The sequence below is a fragment of the Clavelina lepadiformis genome, chromosome 3 (genome assembly GCF_947623445.1).
Source record: "Clavelina lepadiformis chromosome 3, kaClaLepa1.1, whole genome shotgun sequence".
Classification (NCBI taxonomy): Eukaryota; Metazoa; Chordata; class Ascidiacea; order Aplousobranchia; family Clavelinidae; genus Clavelina; species Clavelina lepadiformis.
In genome coordinates this window covers 15105272-15130555 of record NC_135242.1, presented here as the reverse complement: position 1 = coordinate 15130555, position 25284 = coordinate 15105272, and the positions used below count along the sequence as shown (strand labels likewise).

General features: G+C 35.1%; 2 protein-coding genes across 4 annotated transcripts; one reads left to right on the top strand and one right to left on the bottom strand.

Annotated features, from left to right (window-relative positions):
• The first annotated feature begins 1220 nt into the window (after nt 1-1220).
• On the top strand, nt 1221-6810 carry LOC143448310 (TM2 domain-containing protein 3-like). 3 transcript variants are annotated; one of them, XM_076947989.1, is made up of 2 exons: nt 1221-1316; nt 4943-6810. In XM_076947989.1, the coding sequence occupies exon 2, from the start codon at nt 4978-4980 to the stop codon at nt 5560-5562; it is 585 nt and encodes a 194-aa protein (XP_076804104.1). In that variant the 5' UTR covers nt 1221-1316; nt 4943-4977; the 3' UTR covers nt 5563-6810. The 3 variants fall into 3 exon arrangements, with proteins under 3 accessions (XP_076804104.1, XP_076804103.1, XP_076804102.1); XM_076947988.1 differs by lacking the exon at nt 1221-1316 and adding an exon at nt 2025-2115; XM_076947987.1 differs by lacking the exon at nt 1221-1316 and adding an exon at nt 4357-4554.
• Nucleotides 5085-20971, bottom strand: LOC143448309 (uncharacterized). Its single transcript, XM_076947985.1, has 8 exons — nt 20776-20971; nt 20445-20555; nt 20149-20307; nt 18849-18985; nt 16153-16356; nt 12966-13129; nt 5785-5925; nt 5085-5697 (listed from the first exon to the last, which is right to left on the bottom strand). The coding sequence occupies exons 1-8, from the start codon at nt 20905-20907 to the stop codon at nt 5588-5590; spliced, it is 1158 nt and encodes a 385-aa protein (XP_076804100.1). The 5' UTR covers nt 20908-20971; the 3' UTR covers nt 5085-5587.
• Between the last annotated feature and the right edge of the window lie 4313 nt (nt 20972-25284).

Genomic DNA, 25284 nt, shown 5'->3' with positions numbered 1-25284 from the left:
TTGCTCGTCAGTTTGCGGCAATTACACACATTGTGCAATACATGCAATGTTTTTTTGATTGCTTGATTATTTATTGCAATGGTACGAACTGCAACAATTATTTACTGGGAAGAAAACGCCTTTGTTTTCTTATATTATTTTAATTCTATTTCAATAAGTATGATGATGTCCGCTGTCGGCGAAACATACTTCTGTTTACAATTTGCAAGCCGACTTTGGGTTTAACTATATATCCAACTCATGATTTCTTATATTTATTATATCGAGTCAAATGCTTCGGTCGTCAGATAACTACTTTGAATCCCGCATTTATTACTTTGATAAACCAATCCCATACACCACAATGTCATTGATCTCTAATTAGTTATTTATGTGAACCTGTGATTGACCCATAAAACTTGTGCTTTTTAATGCAAACCCGGAAATGGACTTAAACATTTTAAAAGAAAAGTGACTGAAGACTGTTTGACAAATGTATTTGTTAAGAATGATTATGTTGTCACCTGCAACTTTTCCATGAATCCTTGGTTGGGAGAAACTGCATTCAAAGCTGCAGTTGCCCCTCACCCTGCTTATTCTTGTCATGATGAAGACAATCCATCATTTTATTTTTCGTCAAAAGCGCGGTGGGAACGAACGTTTTTTTTCTTTATTAAAAAGCATATTATAATGTAACGACAAAAACGAAAATACAAAAACTCCAAAATACAATGCGATACAAAGAACTAAGAAGTACAAGTAGCCTACTACTAAACATGAGTAATGAAGACTACTGAGCATATGGACCTACAGTGTAGCACAGGGAAGATATAGTTTACATCGACCATTGTAGATAACGTTACCGTAGTTTATTTTTGAAGCAAATAATAGCCGAAAATAAAAATAACTCGGTCACTGTTGGTGACATTTATTTTGGTGAACACCCAACACAGTGCCACCATCTGAGTGTGTAATTTGCTCTTACTTTCTTGTACAGTATAGTAAAATCTTGCAACGTGATGATGAAGGGATTTCAATTTTATAACAACGAAAGGCTGGGAATTTACTTCTACATTCTGAATGTTTTGATTGTTTTTTGTTTAGTATTCATTGAGAAATTTCACTCTGAGAAAGATTGTTCTTTTTTTCTTTTTTAAAATGTGGCCTTTGCCTGTTAAAATAAAGCCATTTTTATTGGGATTCCCCTTTTTTTAGGATTTTGTCATTGATTTCAGCAACTACGGATTTACATGGTGGAGTCAATTAGTTCAAATGCAGGGGAGCCAGGTTTCGTGGGCTCTAGCCTCCAGGGTACGAAGAAGGTTTGTCGGTTCCAGGTACGAATTGGTGGGCCCCTTTCGTTAACAAATTTATAATTTAAGCGTATATTCATCAAATTTAGCTTTGTGAACTCCAAAACGTTTTATAGGCCTAATTCGACTATCCTGCGCTGCTATGCTGTTATTTCATATTGATTGCTTGATAAAGAATTGCGCAACTAGGCTAGCATACTGCTGTACTGGCATTTTAAAATAAAGCTTCCACTATTTCACAGGAAACTATTATACCTTCGAAGCTAATTTTTTACAGTTACTTAATAACTCAACTTAAATGTTATAACATAGATATGATATTTAACCTAAATAAGGTCGGGGTATCTAGTCTACGAAAGTACCCAATTTAAGAATTTCACCTATTTAAATATTAAATTTTGGACCAATCTAATGGAGTTTTTGCAGGTAGTAAGCAGGGTTATTGTTCTAACTATATGCCCAATTTCAAGTCTACATAGAATACTTTGTTAAGTTCCATTGCATACAACTATCCACCTTTGAAAACCCATATTTTCAAACCTAAAACGAAATCTCGATGTCCAGCGCAAAAACTGTAATATCTCACAATAAAGACGAGTTAGATAGCCCTTTTTCGCACACTTGTGCAATTATTCCTTTTTTATGTTTCTTTAAATTTTTGCTGATCTGTCTTTATTGTAGTTTTATTTTTTAACTACATAGATAGTTATCTTTCTTTGCTTGGGTCTGATTTTTGTGGTGGAGCCAATGTACGAAAAGATCAAGTATGGCAAAATGCATTGTTATCGACAGCATATTAATGTTACACAATGTCTCTGGAAAAGTAAGCTACGATACGGGATATTTTAAAAAAGATATTTGCATACCGAATTAAATCATACATATGCATTAAAATAAAATATTTAACAAGAACCTTTACTTCCCTGCTCTTATTTATGTTTGCATTGAGAAGTAAATGAGATGATTTGCGTGTGTTGTGACAATGATCTTTTCCATTTGTAATAAATCTTGTTGTTGGTACGGAAACAGCAGGCAGAGAAAGCATGGTTGTCTAGTTAGCTTGCACGTACAATTGGTTTTTAATTACTTCCAATCGAATTAACCCTAGACACGATTATTTTGTTGGATTTATTTAAAGTATGAACTCACACCTTCCCGTTTAACCGGTCGTTTTTGCGTTTGGTACCGTACGCATTGCAGACCAAGTCTTCAACCAAAATGTTTAATACTAAAAACATCTGATGTCTATGTTTGAAAAACCCACCAATCAGAAAACGGTGAACTGAGCATGAGTATGTGTGAAACTGAAAAATTTTTTATTCATACACTAGTGGAAATTTCGTTGACTAGCTCCATTCAAGGTAACCCTGAGTAAACTGCAAAAAAGTTACAATTACTTGAAAATTTTTGGCTAAACAACACAGTTTAAAACTATGTTAGCCAGGATGATATTCTGCATTTGATGGTATAAATTGGTACAACAGATGTTGTTGTACGTTGAGTATATAACTTGTTTTTATTTGGGTTTGAATTAGCAAGATAGAGTATTTTCGTACACTGGATACCCGACCCTATACCGGTACCGTCTAATCTGAATCTAACTTTTTCCTAAACGGAACTTTTATGCTAATCTGCTGAGAGAGATAGAAAGACACCACCACGATCAGTGACATCTGTGAAGTTTTAATACTTAATTAACCACTTATATTTTAACAAAAACAATGGACAAAAATCTAGAAACTTTCTCTGGATGCCTGATAACCAGAACGTTCAGCAATAAGTATGACAGCAACCTATCATGTTTCATGAACAGCCAATTATATTCTTGACTTTGTGGCCATTGTTTCATATAACAATGTTGTTTGGAGCTTTTGTAGCGTAGTTACTGACATTATACAGCATTACCCTAGACTGCAGATTTTTGCGTAGGCACAGTTTATACTGCTTTTAATGAGCTTCAGTGCCACACTTAAGATACATTAATTTGCACTTAATGAATTGGACGGAACTTCTGTGCACTCAATTTTTAATTGATTTAAAGGTTGAATAAGTCAAACTGTGTACATTAAGATGTAATTGTGCACCTAGATGCATCATAATCTGCAGTCCAGATTGCATCTTGTGTTTGTTATAGCAGCAAAGCCGATAAAGAATTACAAGTGAAAAAATGCTTATGGCTCGAAAAATTCATTTGGTAGGGAGGGACATGCCCCAATGGCCTCTTCCAGAAATACGTTAGTGTTTCCTGAGTCTTTCACCTGTGCAGCTAGTTTTCAATAAGTTTTAGTTTTAAAAAATAGTGTTTTCCAGTACAGTTTGAAGCAATTAAAGCTAAATAAACACGCAATGCAATTTAAACGTTGGGAAAATGAAATGTTAAATTAAGGCAAAATATTTGCAAAATTTGGTTAATAGTTTTGTATTATACATTAGTGTATTTTTGCTCATTTGTGGCTAGGGGTGTGCAAAGTAGAATAATTTACTTTGCTAGAATAATATTTTTTGAATACCATTTTTGAATAGTTCCCAAAACAACTCGTTTCAAAGTTAGAGTTTTGTATTATAGAACAATTGAGCATAATAAACTTCCTGCAGCTTTAGCTTTAGAGTTGATTTCATTTTTGAAAGGCTACGTTTATTTGTAACTTGTGACTTATCAGCCATGACTACATTATATGGTGAACTGTTGCTGATGTAGGGTGAATTTCAAAATGATGTACCATCTAACTCAATTTTTTAACTATGGAATCATGATGAAATTTTGCTTAATATGAGTCATGGAAGGCTTGAAGTTAAACAATTTAGCATTGCTGTCTATTTTATATTGTAACTTTTGCGTTGCTAGTGACCACAAGTTAAAGGTTTTTTTTTCTTCCATTTTAACCCCATTTTAAAACTGGTATAAAAATTGTACTTTTGAAGGCAAGGTCAGGAGTTTTAATAGAGTTTTAGGTTATGACTAGATCATCAAAAAGCTTATTACAGTTTAGTAGAAATTTCTTAAATGACTTAGATTATTTATCATTGTTTAAAGATTTTCTCCGTCCGTCACAAAATAAATGGATTAAGTTTTTTATGTAGATTTGTGTTTGTTGTTAAAAGTAAATATATGGAAAAACCAGCTGTTTTGTTACATAACAAAACCCCATTGTGCATCTCAATGTGTTTATGCGCCCATTATTTTGTCACTTTGCACTGCATTCATCAGTTTTAACTTCCCTACAAAACCTATTCCTATGCAATGGACAAGTCTTTGGTGAAGGTAAAACAATCATAAATGCCCAATTTCTTTAATAGTGTAAACACTATACAAATTATAATGTTAGTTGTTATTCAATAATTATTGAATATTTTACAACAATCCAAAAAGTGCTTCTTGTTTCCTTTTTTTCTTTCTCAAAAGTTCAGCTTTAACAGAAATAATGGGTTCTCAAGTTCGTGTAGGCTTGTGCTTATTATTGTGTTCTTGCATAAGTCATCACTTTTTCTGTTTCTCTTGGGGTGGTGACTTACACAAAACCTATTGTACCATGGTTTTGTTATTTTGCAGGCTTTATAGCAGTATGAAAGATTGCTACCAACAGTTTTCGTAAACTTAGAAAAATTATGACTTATGGCGGCTATATTATACCATGTACTGTTAATTTTAGGTATACCCTGTTTGACATGCTTGAGTGAGGATCGTATGAAAATCGCAAGAACTAAATCACCGACAAATCTTATACCTAATGAATCAGCACTTAAATGCAGTGGGAATTGCACAAGGTTACCTGCTTCATGCTACAAATGTGATACCAGTGACAATTGTCTCATTGGACAACTTGTTAAATTTAATTGCACTGTGAATGAAACATGCAATGGACCAAAGTTTATGCAGAAAACATTTCAGTGCCAATATTGCTTCCTAACGAAAGAGAATAAGGAGCATACATGTACACAAAATAACACTTCATGCAAAGCAAATGGTACCCCTCTACAAAGGGTCAAGGGAAAATGCATAGTTAACAAGAACATCTTCTGTTTGGGAAACAGAACATTCAGCAAAATGATGCCTTGTAGCTGGACAACAGGTTATAGCTGGTCCACTGCTTTTACTTTAAGTATTACTGTTGGTGGTTTTGGTATTGATCGGTTTTACCTTGGATACTGGCGGGAGGGCTTGGGGAAATTTTTTAGCTTTGGCGGTCTTGGTATATGGACTTTAGTAGATGTTGTTTTGATTGGCTCAGGGTACCTGACACCTTCAGATGGGTCTTTGTATGTTTACTAAGAGAATGCTACCGTTTTTTCATGCACTATATTTTCTCTGGTTCTGCCGCATTTTGCCGCCACCTGTAAGTGTTTTTAAGCCAGATATTTTTCAGCTGTGATGTGATTCTTCCATCATACAAGCTGAATATTCCACCTGCAACATCATTAATGCACTTTTTACTTAGTAGATAATTTTGCAGGAATAAGCAATCTATTTAAATCAAAATCATATCATTCAGACCTGTGTGAATAAAAAGAATTCGAGATCCTTGAAATCTGTTTTTGTTATTGTGTAACTCTGTCAGCATACCCTTCAAAGCTTTTCCAGTGTAAACAGGGTCACAGATAATGCCTGTATCATGTGCTATTGACTTGTAAAATTCTGACAAAAATAAATCAGATTAGGAATTTTGTTGTTGCAAATCTATTTTGAAGCTATCATATTAACTCTTAAGAGTTAAACTCAATACTTACGTTACACAGTAAATCAGGGGCTCAGAGCCAACAAAATTTACCATTTACGTACAAAATGCAAAATCTAAGAAACAGTGTTGTAATGACTGAGTCGAAGGTCCTAAGTGACTCGAGTCAAAGTCCAAAATTACTCTCAATTATTTTTCAAACAAATACAACACACTGTGAAAAGTATCAACCAGACTATTTTGTAGACAGCCACAACGTTATACTGATCAATTTAATGCAACCCATAGTGTGATCTCAGAATACTTTTTCAGTTGAAGGCCTCAACTTAACTTCAGTCACAACTTAATTTAATCGAGTCAGAAAAAAATGACTTAGTTACAACCTTGGTATGAAATGGACCTTAGGTACAGCATGCTGACTAATAAGCGCCAAAATTTGTAGATTTAATTAACAGGGTAATTTTAAGTTTCTAGTACTTGCAATGCTTCCATTAAGCAAATTTGACATTTCCTACACAATTTTAGCAAAGTTATGGTGGTTGCAGAAACGATTTGAATTGAAACGAATTCTGCAATGAAGAATTAAATTTTTTTAACTTAATGCTTTCTCTGCTTAATTTTTGACTTTTAAACTTATTTTTTATGGATTTAACTGATTATAGGTTTAGTGGCCGTGTTATTTGTTACCAGAAAATATTAACATTATTTTTCTTGAGCATGTTTGAAGCCTTTTTGGCGTTGTCACTTTTTCCTGTTCATTGGTGCGTGTTAGTATCAACTGGATTGATTTTTTGTCCCCACCGCGCTTTTGACAAAAAATAAAATTATTGAACTTTGTTGGCTAACAGTGGTGGTACCGTTTTATTACCCTGAGCAAGGTGCAAACGACATTTGCTTCCGTCCAGCGGCCCTGGTGAACCATTCCATATTAGAAATAAGAAAACAAAATTTACTTGGAAAACATATGTTGAGTCGTGCGATATTTTACGTCACAACTCACAATGCCTGGAAAAAAACACCGGTACCGGATGAATAACACATGTAGACCTACTTTAAATGCTGTTAATGTTATCCTTATCATGGAAAAAAGATTTCTCGCAAACCTTGCATTGATTTATCTTATCTTTTAAATGATTTTACAGCTTCACAAAAATTTGCTAAAGCCTACACCGCCATAAAAACACTAGGGCACTTGGACGTATTTTTAGTGACATATTGTGCAGTGTGGGCCTAGTAGTTTACACTCATTTAATTCATGTCATGCGTTGTCCTTTTCCCACCATCAGATGCATTCTCAGCTGTTCTCTATTTCCAGCAAGTGTTGGAGTTGAGATTAGACATAGTCTTTGTTTTGTTTTTTTTTGTATGTGGGGTGTGAAATGCAGAAACCAGGGTAATATAATAATAAAATAAATATAAAAAATAATAGGGTAAACCCTGTGAGTAGCAATAATAAACGAAAATACTGGTAACTATAATAAACATTAAAACAGGTTTACTGGCTACTAACTTAACACCAGCCTAACAACTGCAATATATATACCAAACTGGATGGTAGCAAACTAGGTCACAGTTCACCAGATCTAAACAAAGAAAGGGGGATTACAATACCGTGAGTGTATGCACGCACAAAGACATTTGAAGTTTTGGGTAACATAAAGTCATGTAAATTGAATATACAACGTTGCATACCGGCCCCAGCATGACGCAGTGGAATGAGGTTATTCTCAAATACAAAACGGACAAATTCAACCACAGCAAGTAAAAGAAATTGGCATATGGGAAATTAGCAATAGGCAACTGACATGAAACATTAAGTTGTCATAAAACTTATCAACACAGTCACACTAACATGGCTAATGAGCTTCATATAATGATGGTAAATGAAGAAGGAACATCTTACAAGTAATCACAGACATAAACAACTTCGGTAAATTCGAAACCCAAAGTTTAAGAGTTATTAGTTATTAAGAGTTAAATTACTGAAGAACTTAGTAATGAGGCATTAAAATTGGCAGTCAGTTAGTAAATCTATGGCAAGCATTATAAATCAACAGTATCAAACTAAGCATACACACAACATTGAAAATGACATAAAGCTGCTACAAATGGTTACAGTAAGGCAACTACCACAGTTACAAAAATGTGTATGTACAAATGAAAATGTGTTTTGCCCTGGGAATGGCTAGAGCAGTGGTTCTCAACCGGGGGTCCGCGAAACGTTTTCAGTTAGTCCGTGAGAACTTCGAAATTTGCAGCATAAAGTACGAGTTTTTAAAAATTTTTTGCTGTTTATCATTGCTTTTTGAAATAGGCTTGAACATTTGCTTAATTGCCTATTGTGATGGGACAATACAAAAGCTTATTGAGATTTATCACCCGCAGGGAAGGCCTATTGTGATGCACTAGATTGCGGATTATATGAGAAGACAGCTGGATACAGTGATTTTAAGCAAAAATATCCGCATAGTTTGATGTTATTTTGAATGAATAGCGCAGTTGTGCACCAAGACTATTAAGTAAAACTAAGCAAAGAAACATTTAAGTGCAGTCTCAGAACCCTTAGTTTGCTTAAACTTCAGGGGTCCGCCACTGCTTTGACAGCAGCAAGAGTGGTCCGCCAAGATCAGAAGGTTGAGAACCACTGGGCTAGAGTATGTTTCGCATTGTGTCCGCGTTTGTTCACAAATCGAAATCCGCGCCTGGCCACCTTAACTCAGTTATCTTCCATATGTCACGAATGAGTTTGTTGTCGTTGGATTCCCCTCACGATTCCGTTCTTGATGTCTCCTCCACGGTTGGCTTTGGTGAAATTCCATGCTCAGTGTTCTTATAGGTAAAGTGATAAACTGTACATAAAAAACTGGATCACTTTGCAGTTCCCATCTCCCTATCGAAATGGCTCCTGGGTCAGCAAAAGTGTGAATCTGCTTCAGCCAGGCCGGCTCCATATGTTCAGCAGCAGGATCATCCCAGTCCAGGTTCGTTTGACTAGCAGAAGGGAGGGCTGAACGTAACCCACACGATCAAAGACTTGGCTCATCGTGGAACTCCTGGATGTGTTGCCGGCTTTGACCTGACATTTTCAATCTTATATGCATTAGTGGCAGTATTTCGTTCCACTGGAACTTCATCTGAATTCAAGTGGTGGAATTAGGCCGTATTGATCAGCCACTGAAGGTAATTCATTGCAGCTGCTCACGTACTCCATCAAGTGAGTCCTCTACCGGCAAATGAAGGACCTGAGAAAGTGTCAGGACTTTTTCCACTGGATAAACTAACTTGAGGGAGTCATCCACATCAAAGCTTTGTTTGACAGCCGGTAGTGTTTCTGGACTAATACTGATTTTGTTGTCTCGTACTACTTTCTTCCATATGTAGGTAGCACCGCAAAGTGACGATGTTGCTCCAGATGGGTGAACAAACCAGCATCTGGCAGTCAGCGGGTGGCTTCATTATGTCGTATCTACCATGGGTATCACAGTTTTTAGGATTCTTCAGCACCTGATAGAACAAGCCCTTGATGTCCGTAGTGAATGCAGTTTTTCCTTGGCAGAATCTTAACAACACTCCTACATAGCTGTTGGTTTGATCTGGACTTTGCAGAAGGTTCTCACTGAGCAATGCACCCTTGCAATTTGCAGTACAATCGTAAATAACTCTGATTTTCCCTCCAGTGCAATAGTGATTATGGATGTGCCACGTTCCCTTTGCATGATAAGGCTGACCTTGTGGAACTTTCCTGGCCTAGCCACATTGCAGCAGCTCATCAATGTTTTTCTTGTACTGTTCAAACAAGTTTGTGTGTCAAATAAGACAATCGTTTCTCGGCTACACAACGATTGATTGTATGGCAGAATGATATTGTCTGTTTTCCACAGAAGTTCCAACTCGTATTGTCCATCTTTCTTCTGAGTCTTCACCCTCCACAAAGTCATGATCAAACATCCTTTGCATTTGTTCCTGCAAGATGCGATTGTCGCAACGAGCTTAGTTGAAATTAAAGAAACAGTCGGTCTTCGGTTGTAGGTTCTGGTCCAATCAGTGTCCATCCCAACCAGTCCTGACTTCTGTTGGCTAATTGGCACCTCCTTCCCTGTCCGCATGAATGTCATGTTCTTTCTTTGCATAGCCCCCAATGAGCAACTCCAATCCACCAGCAGGTATGGCAGAAGACTGCAGGCCTTCAAGATAAGGATCGTGTCACATCTTTGTTGGTAGGTATGCTTCCCCTCAGCTTGGACAATTACAGAAGTGTCATGACTTCTGCTAAATCAATGACATTAGTTTCAATCAGATCCCGGCTGCTAAATGAAACCTTCTTGCTCTGTTGTGACTCCTCACCATTTATGCATGAAATGCGAAACGGACATTGGGTCCTTGTAACCTAAGTTGCTTGGAAAAACGTTTGCTGCAGAACGAAGTATCTGATCTTTAATGTAGGAATGCATAGCTTTCCACAGGCTTACACACATTGTGACACCATGCCCTGACAGGGACCACTTTCAACCTCATATTGTTTTTGATTGTGAAGTATTCCACTGACTTCACTGGATCAGTTGAGTTTTTTTCTTCTTGAGGCTTCTCGGAAGACGGAAGGTCACACAAAGTAAAAGTTCAACCTTATCCAAATAATTGAGGTGTGAGACGTTTGTGTGGCACTGACCACCACAAGAGCATCAAAATTTATCCCTCGTTTCTTGATAACTAGAACAACAAGCAACCTGCTATGTTTGACAATCGGCCCGTTATATATATTTTTGACTCTGGCCAAAAGGTATTCGAGAATCCTTTGTTCTGCAATCTGAGCCCCCTTTAACTCGGGGCCCAACTTCAAACAATTATGAAATCGGTCTAAAACCGGCTCTGGAGACACATTTCACAAATGAGGCAACTAAACCTGTCCAAAATACGGGTAAAATAACTTACAAACTATAGTCCTGTTTTAACTACCTGCATCTGGCTTCCTGCCTGTAGCCTGATTAAAGACTAAAAGCATCATTGTGCATACTTGTACTGTGTACACATACTGAAAGCACCACTATTAACATTGTAGTCAAATGTTAGTACGCAAACAAAATTAAAAATAATATACTGTAGTGTGGTAGTTAATGCAATGCTACACAGTTGTGCCAATTGTGCACTTCCCTTTAAAACCCCACATTCTTCACATTTTTATACATATAGCCAATTGCCTAATTCAGTGTATATGGTGATAATATATAAATGCGCACATCTTGTGCAGAGATTCATGCAGTGTATTTGATCCAGTTCTCTTTACATCGCTTCAATACAAGTTTTATCAACGTTTCTCATTTTATTGGCAACGTCAATTTATCACTCTACATACAGTGTTAGGTGGCATTGAACTCTTAATGATGTCATGACGGGGCTAGCTCTCCCTTGTGGCCATAATCAATGCTCGTTTAGTGTCTTCCACATCGCTTCTCAGGAAGCACCCGGCATTTTCAGGTATGTATCCAGAGTATCCAACTTTGGCATTCAACTGTTTTCTTTAGTTTAGTTAACGTTCATGTACCGCCAATATTTAGTGTTGTAAGAAAGTTAAACTTAGGCAGTGGTTCTTAACATTTTTTTCGTATTCCTTTCTTACTAATCCCAAAAGCAAGCTACAGTGACACGTGATATACAATACATTGTGAATTGTGATGTCATAAGGAAAGGCAATATTTACTCGGGCGCAAAACATTAGGACGAATTTTATGCATTCTGTAGAGGTTTCCCCCTTATATTTTAGGGGAAATGATTTCTTGCAATTAGTCAATAATTACATCAATAACCAACAAAACATTCTCAGTTAAACTCCGTTATCATGCATAAAGCAGCCAAATTTCAGTTTCAATTCGGAGGCTAGCAAAAATGTCTAAATCACTGAAAAATATTCAGTGGTGTCAAACTCAGCTTGCGCATAGAAGGGCGATGAGAACAATGCAACTACATTGGGCCCCGCACTGCTGTGCACCAAAATAAAAATAATAAAATTTATTTTTTCTGGAAAAAAATAGTCCTAGTGAGAATTAATCACTAAACAAATCTTTGTTGGGAGTTTAATTTGCACAAAAGTGTAAAATGCGTAAATGCATATAAGCTCAAGCAATAGATATTTATTGCATAAGCCATATTGAGGCAGCCAGTAGGTAAATGAGTTAACAGGTAAAAAATTACATTGATAGAGTAAGCATGATGTTTGAAATACTATAGCCTATGTTCCATAAGAGCAGAAACAATTGGTTATGGCTACCGTTCAAAAAATGAGAAAAAAACACATGCGAAGACCAGAAACTTGTTGAAATTTTATGATCACTGACATGGGTTTGGTTGATCACAACGTTTAAAACGTTCTTAACACAAAAAAAACATTATTTTTATGAACTGTGAAACTGTTTTTGCAATAATTTCTGAAATCAAACATTTGTAAGCTTTCCATCAAACGTATATCGGCAAACAAGTATCCATACTGCTATTAAAATGTAACAACTCAACTGAGACAAGAAAATTGCTGGTTAATGTAAAGTCTTGGATTTGGGATAACTACTACACCCCGTTAGTAACTAACTGCACTTGCTCGATAGTGAATGCTTAGCCACAGTTCAGTACGGTATTGGCTAGTTTGGTAGCATGACTTGCCTTGGGTATTTCCAATACTTGCTTTTCATACTAGTTATACGCTTTTAAACTTAGCATAGTCTGACATAGATCAATCCTTAAACAATGGCATTATTCATATATATGATACATTATCATATATCATTTAAAAAGTAATGTGTGCCCAGTGGGCATCCATTCAGCTCAATGTTGGACGCCCAAAAAATTTGGTTGCCATGGCACTGAGACACCAACTAAAATGCATTGCTGCTCCATTATATTTAAACTTGGCGTTCGGCAAACATATTTTATTGGAATCGGTGTGCTACAGTAAATCTGAAAGAAATGCACAACATGAATGTGCATTACCATGCATTAAATTAAAATGCATTACCATGATCTGCAAATGTACTCTGCCCATAGCCTGCTCCTTTATATCCGTCAATGATGTCAACAATATTTTGAGAGCGTGTTTCTGTAATTCCAAGTGTATCGAGCATTTCATTTACATGTGAGTGGAAGTAATCTTTGTTGTCACATACTGTAATTCCATGAACTCTGAAATTGAATAACTACGTATATTTTTGATAAGTGAATCGCTATTAAATTTATGAAGTTATAAATGTTATTTACTATATTTATTAGAATGCCAAAACCTGAAAAATATAATAGTTGCTAAACATTCTGACTTCTATGCTCACTAAAAATGATTTAACATAACCCCTACCTAACTGAATATTATTTGTTAATGAGAGCAAAGAAGTTTTGGTGTGCAGTTTAACAATACTGCTAAGTTCTATATCGCCCAGCATATGCTAACTTAAAATACTAGTATCTTTTTATAACCAAAAACTGGGGAAGAGGTTATATGCAACTGGTGAAAGACCTGCAAGAAAACTCTGCACAGGATATTATGCGTATATACAAAATGCTAAAACCAAAGGCGTAGCTAAGGTTTTCAATGACTATCGTTATAGCACCACTGTACTTTACATTTTGTACTGTTGAAAACTTTGAAGCTTCCTATTCATTGATTTTTCGTGAGTGTAGGCAATTTCTTGAAGAGTGTCAAATCGAAACCTTTAAAGAGGTTTATGCGAATGTCATTGGGAAAGCTAACTGAAACCAGAACCCATATACAGTAGAACCCCAGTAAGTCGACCACCAGCGGGGCTGTAGTGAAGTAGTGTTAGCGGGGTTGTCGCGTTAGTGGATTTCGCACTGAACTATGACATCACAATTGTACACAGGATCGTATTGCGTATATAGCCCACTAGAGTATAAATCGTGTTTTTGTGATTTTGTTCTATGTCAGGCATGTAGAATATTCATTTAATACATAATACTAGGTTTGTTGCGCCACGCATCTAATAAATGCGGTAAGGGATTAATCACTTTCTACTATGCTTTAAAAACTCTTTGATGGATGCTTGTTTATATGCAACTGTTGAAATTTTGTACATACCGTTTTAAATCTCATACTCAGAACCTAGAATATGGGCAGTATTTTTTTTTCTTATCTTTTACACGTTTTCAAACCAGTTATTAATGTAGGTCACACAGACTGTTGTTAAAGATAGGTGATTTGGGTAGGAGAAAGGGTAGGAACTCTAAAAGAGTTTCGAACACATAGTGGCAACTATCACTACAATAGAGTCCCAGATGCTTACAGGACAGCACAGTTATGATCTAACAATTCCGAGTTAAAAAGTTTGCAAACTTTTCTGTAATAATGGATTAACGGTCATGTTTGTTAAGATACAACTCGAAGATATGCAGAGACAAAGCAGACTCAAAGATGATTTTGTGAGATTGGTGGTGATCAACAGTACGTCGATTGTTTTGATGCCTAAAGAAATAAAGGAAGAGTCTACCAATTTTTCCTGCAACTTGCTGAAACAAGAAGATACGTCAGATTAGGAGATTGGTCCAAATGCACTAGCACAAGTTCATGTGAAAGATGAAATTTGTATTTGTGGACAACTGTTACTACAAGGAACCGGATTTCTAATGCTGCGAGTATTACAAAAACAAGTGTTAAATTTGGCTCATGAAAGACATCAAGGAACTATGAAAACCAAGAACAGGCTTTGTACAAAAGTTTGGTGGCGAAACATTAATGAAGAAGCAGAGAAACTGCATAAGAAATATCACGGGGGGAAATATCACGATCTACACACTGAGGAAATATATTAATATATTTAATTATAAATTGTTCATATTTAAAAATAAATATACAATAAACATTTTTCTTAATAGTGGTCTTTGAGCAGCCTGGTTTTTCAGCTTCGATTGTAATCGGATTTTAAAAAATTAAAAAACATGTTACAGTGTAATAATGGAAAAATACCTGTTCAGTGATATTGTTCCCACAACATACTAGTGTCATTGTTTATTTTGAGGTAGTTTTAATCTAAAAAGAGGGAGATGTAGTGTACTGAAGTGCTGCTTTTACTACATTGTTTTATGATGTCGATGTTGTATCGCTACCTCATGGTTTTGATATCCAGGTTTATTTATTCTTTATAGAAATAATACAAAACATGACACTACTGAGCTCGTAGATACACACTAAAACATACCGAAAGTACAGGCACAAAGATTTGCTATAACAGACTACCAAATTTAAAAGGACTTCATGGCTCCGTCTGTCATTCAACATAGGCCTTTCAAGCCGAAAATTAAGATATATTAAAAGTGTTGGGCCTCACAACACAACACTTAAATTGACTGGTAAATTTAGTAAATAATACAATTAAGAAGATTTTCATTAAGATTTTGCATTTACAGAACGGAATTGATAAAAGGTCTATCACTAAGCAGCTTGCTGATAAAACACAAACATCTTTTCAACTAAAGCACAAGTTTAGGTTAATGACGTATAAACTAAAAAACGACTTTTATTGATTTTGCGTACTGTTTGGTTTTAAATTTAGTCTTTGTTAAGTAAAACCCAAATCAACAATGATCAATTATTAAACCCAAATGAAAATGGCTCACATATCGTGCTCAATATTCTGTAATGTTGTGACAACAAGGAAAACGAAAAAACTACAAAAATTCCTTCAGCTTTAATCAATAATCCAAACAGAGTTTTAGATCATAATCACTTGGCCTACTTCACTCATTACATAGTTTGACCACTATCAAAGTTTTCTTTACATCAGTTGTGCATTTTAATCTAAACTACCGACTGTCAATGTGTTAGAACACTTTAGAAAACAATGATTTCAAATGTGGAGCAAATTTTATTGTAACTTAATCAGTTTAATCAGAAATTTCCCTAAAAATGAAGGATTTGCCATAATATTAATTTTAGCATAGCAGATTCAACTTTAGAATGAATCGATGAAGTAGATTCTAAAACCTTACTTGCACGTGGTAAGTAAGAAAACATCTTCAAGTTTTCCCCTATCCTTGCACTCTCTAAAACCAGTATACTTTCACATCTTTGTTTGGTAAGAAAAGCTAAATCAATAATAGGTTCTGCAACGCAAAAAGCTTTGCACATAATTGGTGTGTATTTCCATGGATCGATCTTGATTTCTACTCAATTTCTTTAGAAAAAGCAAACAACCTACTTTAGTTTCTCTCCAGTAAGATAGTTTCCAATTGCGAGTCCCGCAATAGTACCTCCACTGCCACAAGCAACAACTATATCATCATATTTTTTCATAACGTTTTGTCTAGTGATCAGCTCTTCCCATGCTTCTATATATCCGAAGACACCTACACCACTGGAACCACCAACCGGTATACAATATGCTGATTTGCCACTCTTCTTTCTGAAAAAAAAAAGATTATAAGGTCTACAATTAGCATGATATCACATAATTCAAAAGTCTGTAACACTATTGGGAATGCCCTTGATTTTAGGCACTTTTTAGTATTATGATATTTCTTCAACTTCTTTGCTATTTAATGAAAACTGTTAAAGCACTTGTCATTGCCCAATCTACAAACGGAGCAATTTTCATCAATTTTACTCCGCATCTGCAAGTAATTGCATTTTGGAGATTTAAAAATATGTGATTACTTAGAAATAAAAATTTTTAAAAAAGTCGGAAAAACATTTTTTACTAAAGTTAACATTGTACTGTTGAATACAATTTCACCAAAAAGTAAATGTTTAAACTGAGAAAAAGCAAAATCCCAGAAATGTGCATGTTTCCCTAAATAAAATGTGTTGTGAGCTAAACTTGCTGAGTTTATACTGTTCAAGTTCAGAACTCAGATTAAAATGCTCAATACAAGGCCCAACAACTGAATGAATTCAATTCAATCAATCAGTTTGACTGAATCAGAATACTCAAACCAAACAAATTCACAGTCTTGGGGAATTCCTCTAAAACGGTATACATGATCATCACCAAAAACAATATCACGCTTGTCTACTCAATACTTCCAGTAATTGTTTAAAGGTTAAAAAGGAAATACTAAGATATAAGAGTTATCTACGTAAAAGATGATGACTGAAGAATAATCACAAAAAAAGATTTACAAGTTAATAATAGTGTTGGCAGATCAACCCCAAGATTAATTAAAACTTGTGTGTAGTTGACCAACCTGTAATAGAGCTTCTTCGATGGACCTGGATCCATATGCAGATCAATGTATACCTAATCTTAAGTAGTTTTCTGGCAAACCATAACAAATGATTACTGTGTAGCTGGGGAGAACTCAAATAATTTTAAACCCAAAGGGAAACAGAAATGTAGATTTAAGCAAACCGAAAACTTAGATACAATGCATGCAACATAAGTAAATAAACCACCTTACACTTTTTTGTTTATTAGCAGACTAAATTACTGTATATTTTATTAAAAGCTACCTACTCAACCTCAAGATTAAGATTTGGTAAAGTTTGAAGAAGTGGTGATATGTCCAATTTTTGGTTAGAGTCATTTTTAATTTGCAATCCGGTCTATTGGATTTTTTTTCTATTGATTCAGCAAATCTATTCGGAAACTTTGGCGTTGAAGTTAGACAGCAAGGTTTCCGGATTATAGGGGTAAAATACAAGAGAAAATATCCATTTCCTGCAGTTTTGTGTCAGATAGTGGGGATTGCGGTTGTTCGGGTCCGGATTAATGAGGTCTGACTGTAATTTCCTTTTCTCTGTTTTTGCAAAACCAACAATACAAATAAAACAACTCTGCCCAAAAAATGAGGGTTTTTTATTTTGTGATTAGATTTAGAACTGAAACAGAGTCCCTATGGCTCTATAAAAAAATTCATGCAAAAAGAAACTTATGTACTTGGTGATTTCGCCATGATCCTTAAAATACCCAAACCTTCTTTCACAGGAATGTTGTTCCCCTTGACCAAAGTTTCAAAGCAAAGCATTATCAAGGAATTATTAAGTGGAAAAAAGTGTGAATTTTGAGGATGTTTTGGAAAAGAAATCACTTGGCCTGTCTTAAAAACAATTCGCTTCGTCGTTTTACCAATCCCATTACCATATCAAATTTGAGAGCAATCCATCAAAGTTTGAGGGAGTTATCATTCATGAAAAAGTGAGAATATGAAAAACTATTATGGTAGTTGGCATGCCAACTTCAATTTGAAGGTTCCCAATTTTTCATAAACGGCATGCAAAACATCACTGTCTTCAAAACACTTACGCCAGCCGTTCGATCGTTACTAGGAACATCTCTGAAACAGTTTTTCAGAAACGTTATTGAGCTCTGCTGTTGTTTTTTTCTTATAAATTCATCTCAACTTCTTGCTTTCAACTTGCAGAAGAATTAGAAGTCAAACGGTGACAAACTAAAGGATAAAGATCCTAATTTGAAAAGTTTGCATTATGTAGGCAGTATGTATGCAACCAAAAATTATGCTAATGGAACATCAAAGAATCAAAATTCTTCATAATCAAATTGTACAAAAACATTTGCCCCATCCCCCCCACCAAGTTGCACTTGCTACAAACGGCCTCAGTCAACTTCCAGAATTCTAAAACAAATACTATGAGGGTCACTTGGATGCTGTTTTTGGAATGTCTCAGTAAGGAGCCACATCTGTTAATCAGTATTTTGTATGTGAAATTGGCCGTTTTATTTTATTATGGAATCTAGGGCAACAGACTTCAAAGACTGCAAAGTCTTTCCAAGTTGTTTTGAGTGGTTAATTGATATTTGATAAATTTTATCAATGTTTAATTGATTTTATTGTAACTACCATTACAATTACCATTACCATTTGAATAATTATCTTTTTTGTGAAGAACCAACATAATAAGTGTGACATACATAATTTTGCTGTACAATTTACATACTTAATTTGGCTGGCCAGAAGTTCCTGCTTTGGTGCTATATCAACTTTGTATTTTGAAAATTTTGGGATCAAATAAATATGGCTATTGCAAAGTAGTGATGGAAGAAGATTACCAGCGGAATCCAAGAAATTCACGTTCTGCAGTGATAAAAATATTAACATTTTTTCAACAAAGACATAACGTATCAGTAGTCTAAGCAGATTTACAGTTACTAACAACAGCTGAAACTGTATAAAATCCTCAAATATCCTAGACCTAGACAAACCAATGACATATTAGTACTGCTAGGACAGGGGTCGGCAACCTTTTGCACTTAAAGAGCCATTTTAACCGATATTCCACAAAATCAAAATCACTGGGAGCCGCAAAACTATTTTCACAATAAAACGAAAATATAATAACTAGTCTAACTGCTGCTAGTAGACTGCTAAAAACAACCTTTATGTTAATCGACTAATTATGACGTCACAACCAGAATGATTATGCTTTCATTTACTATACAGTAATGTGCTCAGTGAGATAAAGACGCGAGTGTTCTTCTGTTTGTTTCTACTGTAGCAATAAATTAATAAGAGCCGCATCAGAAGGATGAAAGAGCCGCATGCGGCCCGGGAGCCGCAGGTTGCCGACCCCTGTGCTAGGATGAAAATATTTATAATACTGAAAATTGAAATATATACACCACAGAATTAATGTACAGTTGTACACACATACTAAATATTTGGTAGGGATAGGCAATATAGAAAAGGTAATTCTAAAATTATTCTAGAATAGTTAAATCAAATTTACAATTTCAAATCCTTTTCCAGGGTAGTTTTTGAAAACTTTGGAGGTTTACATGAAGTGACAGCGTGCCTTTTTGTATTTATTAAACGAAAATGTGAAACATTACATAAAAAGCATAATGGCATTTTGAATGCTGTCTCGACTTAAATTACATCGCAAAACACGTTTTTACGGTATATAATGATACAGTAATTAGAAAAAAACAACCATCACAATGCTTTTGATAACGGAAACATCATCAATGTGTCCAAATTTTCGCAATGCACAAGAGTTAAAAACAGAAAAACAAATCAGCGCAGCTATCAGTAATTTAATAGTAGCATCGAAGAAAAATTGAAAATGCAGAAAATGTAAGACAAATTGATGTGACTGTTTTATTTTGGTTTACTGGAGATTGCAATCATTTCGGTTGAAACTATTTCAAGTAAATTTACATTTTGGATTTGACAATTTTCGGATTCAAGAGATTTCAAATTGTAGAATGCCCATCCCTATTATTTAGTAGAAAACTCACTGTCTCATTAGCCCTTAGAAAAAGATGACAATCTAATTCTAATTCTCTCGCAGCAACTGCTGTTGCTCTGCAGTGATTTGACTGTAGCCCACCACATGTAATCACGGAACCACAACCTTGTGTTACAGCATCAGCAAGTAGGAATTCTAACTTCCTTACCTGTAAGCTGTTATTGACTAAGTTTGGTGATATAGTTTTATTAACAACTGAAATATAATTTTAATGAAAATCTATTAAATTATTGGATAAAGAGTATTTTGTCATCATGACGTGTATTTGCTACATTCTTACATTACCTTGTTACTAAGTGTACTTCCTGTCATATCATCACGTTTAACAAAGACTTCTATCCCATCAGGAATGCCTTTTATGTTCCACTTTTGCACTGGTGTTGGAAGCATTGCCAGCTAATGTTTTTGACGTTGTATAAATACATACAAGACATGAATAGCATTTTAGTAAAAACTTGTGTAAATAAACACGCAACACAAGACATCGAGTAGATTGCAATCAGTGACAACCACCGGAATTTTATTTCTTATGCAATAAACAAGCTAAAGCCTCGCTTCCACACATACTAGGTTCAAAACAAAATACCAAGTAATCCAAAATTAAGTGTTAGCCTACCTTGATCCTTTTCCTTGGTATATTTTTCAAATGGCTTGCCCAAGTTGGTACTTGATAAGAACAAGTATGATGATGAAAAACTGACTGATTTTTAATTATCATTAAAAAATGATTGCGACAGGTCATAAACATTTTGCTGCAGCTTTATAAAGTCTTATTTCAGATCCTAAATGTGACTTTAGCAATATATAAGCAAATATTACCATCAGGTTTATTGTATTGACTTATTTTTAAATTAATGAATTATTACTACAATAAATTTGTCTGTCACTATTTTTCACTGAAAAAAATATATGTTTAAAGTTATTTTTCATGTTTTCTTGTTAACCTAACTGAAATATTATAAAACAGTAACCTAAATCTTCTTTTTAATTTAAATATAACTTTAACTAAACCCTATAGCTTAAATCGACTTTTTTCATACCCATTCTGCTAACCTAACTGCCTATTTTTTTAACAAGGAGCTGTATAACTTACCAATATTTCCAGTGAAAAACAGTAGACTCCGCTTACTATGACTACCTTGGAACCAGGCTATTTTGGATACAATAACCGAATGGTCACAATAACCGAAACTGTTACAGTACTGTTTAACCACACCAGGATCGATACAGTTAGGTAGAAAATGACGAAAAATATGGAATTCATCATTGATTTGATTAATGTTAAACGGCAACAGCAAAGTGAACATCAGTAGGTGAATTGAGAATACACGTAGCACATTTGTCACAGTAAAGTTATACCTTACACCAAAAATTGATAATAAAAAAATGAAAAAGATGGAAAAAGTGGTCAAAATATCTGAAGACTGGTCATAGTAAACAGAGAATGTATATGGCAAAGTACCGTACCAAAATGGTCATATTAAGCAGATTTTACTGTAGTCACTCTGAATAAATGAGACTGCCATCATTTCAATAGAAGATATGTACTGTATGTTCAAAGAAATTTTACAAGGTTTCCTGTTAACCTCATATGTAACTTAGAAATTACAATATTAGATTATTTATCGATTGCTAATTTGTTTAGAAACACTTATGTCAGCACAATTTTCCGTTCTCCACGATTAAGGCGAAAAATAAACAAAGTGACTATTTCACTGTGTGTATGTGAAAAGTTGATTTTAGCTATTGAAGGTCTTATTGGAGTTAGATCTAAGTTGTAAAGTTTAAGTTAAGTTAACAAGAAACTGTGAAGAGTTCTTCTATTTTTTGGTGAAATAAAGGGAACGAAAATAAAAAGAATGATTTAAAGTCTTGAGGAGCCATAAAGCACTGTACTGCCCCAAACCATTTTAGACTATGTATGAAATCTTCGAGGTTCACAAAACAACTGCCTAAGCCCAGTGCCGAGATACGAAGTATTTAAACCTATTTTACACGGGTGCCAAAGACGCTCAAAATACACATGAGCTGTAGTGCTTTTTGGCTCCCCTCTAAAATACATTTTTTGCTTAAGGTTGATTTATGAAACTTGGTATTAAACTTATCGGTATGAAACTTTCTATTAATAAATCCTTTCAGAGTCATTACCTATTTAAAAAACTTGTTTGCATTTGTGCTGTTAACCATTACCTGTTTGCATTTGTGCTTTTCATAACGTCAGGTTAAAAATAAGCTTGCCCAAATTTGTATGTAATACAGTACTTTCCATACATGTAAAGTACATTTTACTAGGAGGTTTTGCCTCACTCGAATTTTGTATCTATTATTAAGAATTTATATCTTGTTAAATACCAAGTGGTTTGAACTATATTTTTTTGGAAAAAATATTGATTTGATTTTTAAATGGTAAATAAACTGCCTTATGCTAATGAAGCAGCGTTACGTTTGGCATGCTCACTGGTTTTTTCCCTTTGCGTAGCAGTACAAAAATAAAGTGCAAAGCGTGGCCTGCTTTTCTTATTACGCCACCCGTATCCCGCTGAATAGGTTGACAACTTGATGTGGAACTGATTGAACAGCCACACACAAAGGAATAACATCACTACTCAACTGCTTCGTTACCAATGCTTTTTCATCTAGTGTATATTCTCAATAACCAACATTGCTCCAGGTTAACCATCGTAATTGGTTGAAGAATGTTCGCTTGACAGTCATACTTCAACCAATTTTATTAAAGGTTACTCTCACCAAAAAACTTATCATTTGAAATGTACGTGAATCGATTCATAGTGTTGTACGGTTTAACAAAATACCTTGCAATAATAAGTATAACTGCTCATACAAAGAATGTAAAAAGTAGAATTCTAGTTTAAGGTTTTGTGGTCAGCTTTACTGTTGAGAAAGGGAGCAAAATGTGTGAGACTCATGACAAAAACTTGGCAAGATGATATTTGACTGATTAAGTTTTTAAGTGCACTGCACTGCACTTAAAACTCAATCAGCATAAAACTCTAGTAACAACATTCCACAGACACCAGTTCAACTTGGTTATAACAATCGGTTTGGGGGTTTTCCCGTAAAAGGTAAACATTATGGGTGTTGGTGTTGCAAAAAAGCATAGACATCGGAAATATAAATAATATATGATATATTTTCGATGTCTATGACAAAAATAGAATCTCACACCTTGTGCTTATGCGAAGATAATACAATAGGACTCTCTACAGAAAGTATAGAGAGTACTATTGTAATACATATGTATATATATCATAGAGATATTATAAAACACAATAAAAATAAATTATAAAATCAGGGTTTTACAATATCTATATGCATTGGTTTGACATCAAAATCTCTGTGTTTTGCTCTGTCTGTTGTTGCCTCGTTCGCTGCTCCATCAGGACAGGTATTCTAAATAAAAATAACCATAATGAAATATGGTTGGTGGCAGCACGGGAGGGGGAGAAGGTTATAGCCCATTTGATGGAAGATTAATTATTAATATAGAAACGAAAGAATCATCTTAGAAAGCAGAAAGAGCAGTAAGAACACTTACAAAATCGCGTCTGACATAAGCACAAAAGCAGCTAAGGTGAAATATGTGGCGTAGCTAGGGATGCAAAGGGGACATCAGTCCCCGGGCGCAGCCATATAGGAGCGCCAAATAAGGTCAGAGGTTTTCATGATGCTTACAAAATTTCAAATGCGTTGATAATGATAATAAGTGGATCTTTGGTATATTTTAGTTACTAAGCCAGGAAACCCAGAAAACATGCCTCGTACGGCAAACTCTACTATAGCTCGAATCTTTAGTGCTTGCAATTTTTGTTCTCTGTCCCCGGGCGCTAAAAATCTTAGCTACGTTTCTGGGTAAGAGTCGCTACATTGCTTGTTGTAATTGGCAAAGAGTGCTTCCAGATCTATCAACACCTTACTATGGACGTCGAGGGTATACAGTAGATCTTGAGAGAATCCTGAACGCCATTAAGTGCATTTTACATCGCAAACAAGCATCACGTACGAGCGCTACGTTTTTAATACAGCTGATTAAGGAGTTAATGTTAATGAAACAAATGACCAATTGACAATATCTATCCAAACTGCGCCGCTTAAGTGCATCGTGTGAGTTTAGAAACTTGCAAAACTGTCTGTTTTGTCTGAACCAAAATTACCCTGAGCAACCGATATGTGAGCAGTAACGAACATTTACGCATAATCAGCCACAATGCATTGAAAACTCCGAAGCCATCATCATAAGTTTAAAGACTGTCACTATTTCACCTGAAAACATCCTGCTTTCGAAGCTATTTTCACCTTTCCTTGTTAACTTAAATGGTATAAATAGTAACCTAAACCTAAACTAAATTTACCTTTTAATCTAAATCTAACTCCAATAAAATCTTAAACTGCTAAAAACTTTTTGTATAGCCATTCTCTTAGTCTAACCTCCTATCTTTAACAAAAGGCTGCGTGATCTACATTAAATTCGGAGAAATAGTTAGCATAATAGGATTAATAGCATTTTAAAAACTACGAAAGAAAGTCTTTTAAAAGACAAAACCCGTCAATAAAACACTTAAAGCTATGACAGAGCAACCGCAAACAATGACGCTAAATGACCCTTCTGGGGACTAATTCCATACTTCGAATGAAAAAAATGTTGGAAATCTTCAGTACAAAGGGAAGCAGTGATTCGTTTCGTTACAATTAAGATACAGAAATAAACCACCAAGGTACATTAAATGTCGACTAGATACGGTATTAACATGCAACACAATAAGTTTTGCAGATTTTTGTCTACTCTCACTAAGAGGCAACCTTCGCTGAGCTAAAAGTAAACTCAGATTGTATGATGTAACGCATATATCGCCAAGAGGTCAATGCGATCTTGAGTGCGAATTTAAAGGAATATATTATGTGCTTACTTTTCAGGTGGTATAAAACCCGTTTTTATCTGCTGAAACCTGCCAAGATCTGGACTTACTTTCTTTTGACACCCCACAAACACGTCACCACTGTCACGCGTTAAACAAAGTTGACAATGTTGATGAATTTGCAGATGCTTTGGAAGGTTTGGGAAATCTGCAAGGAGAATATCATATCTAGATCGATGAATCTGTAAGCC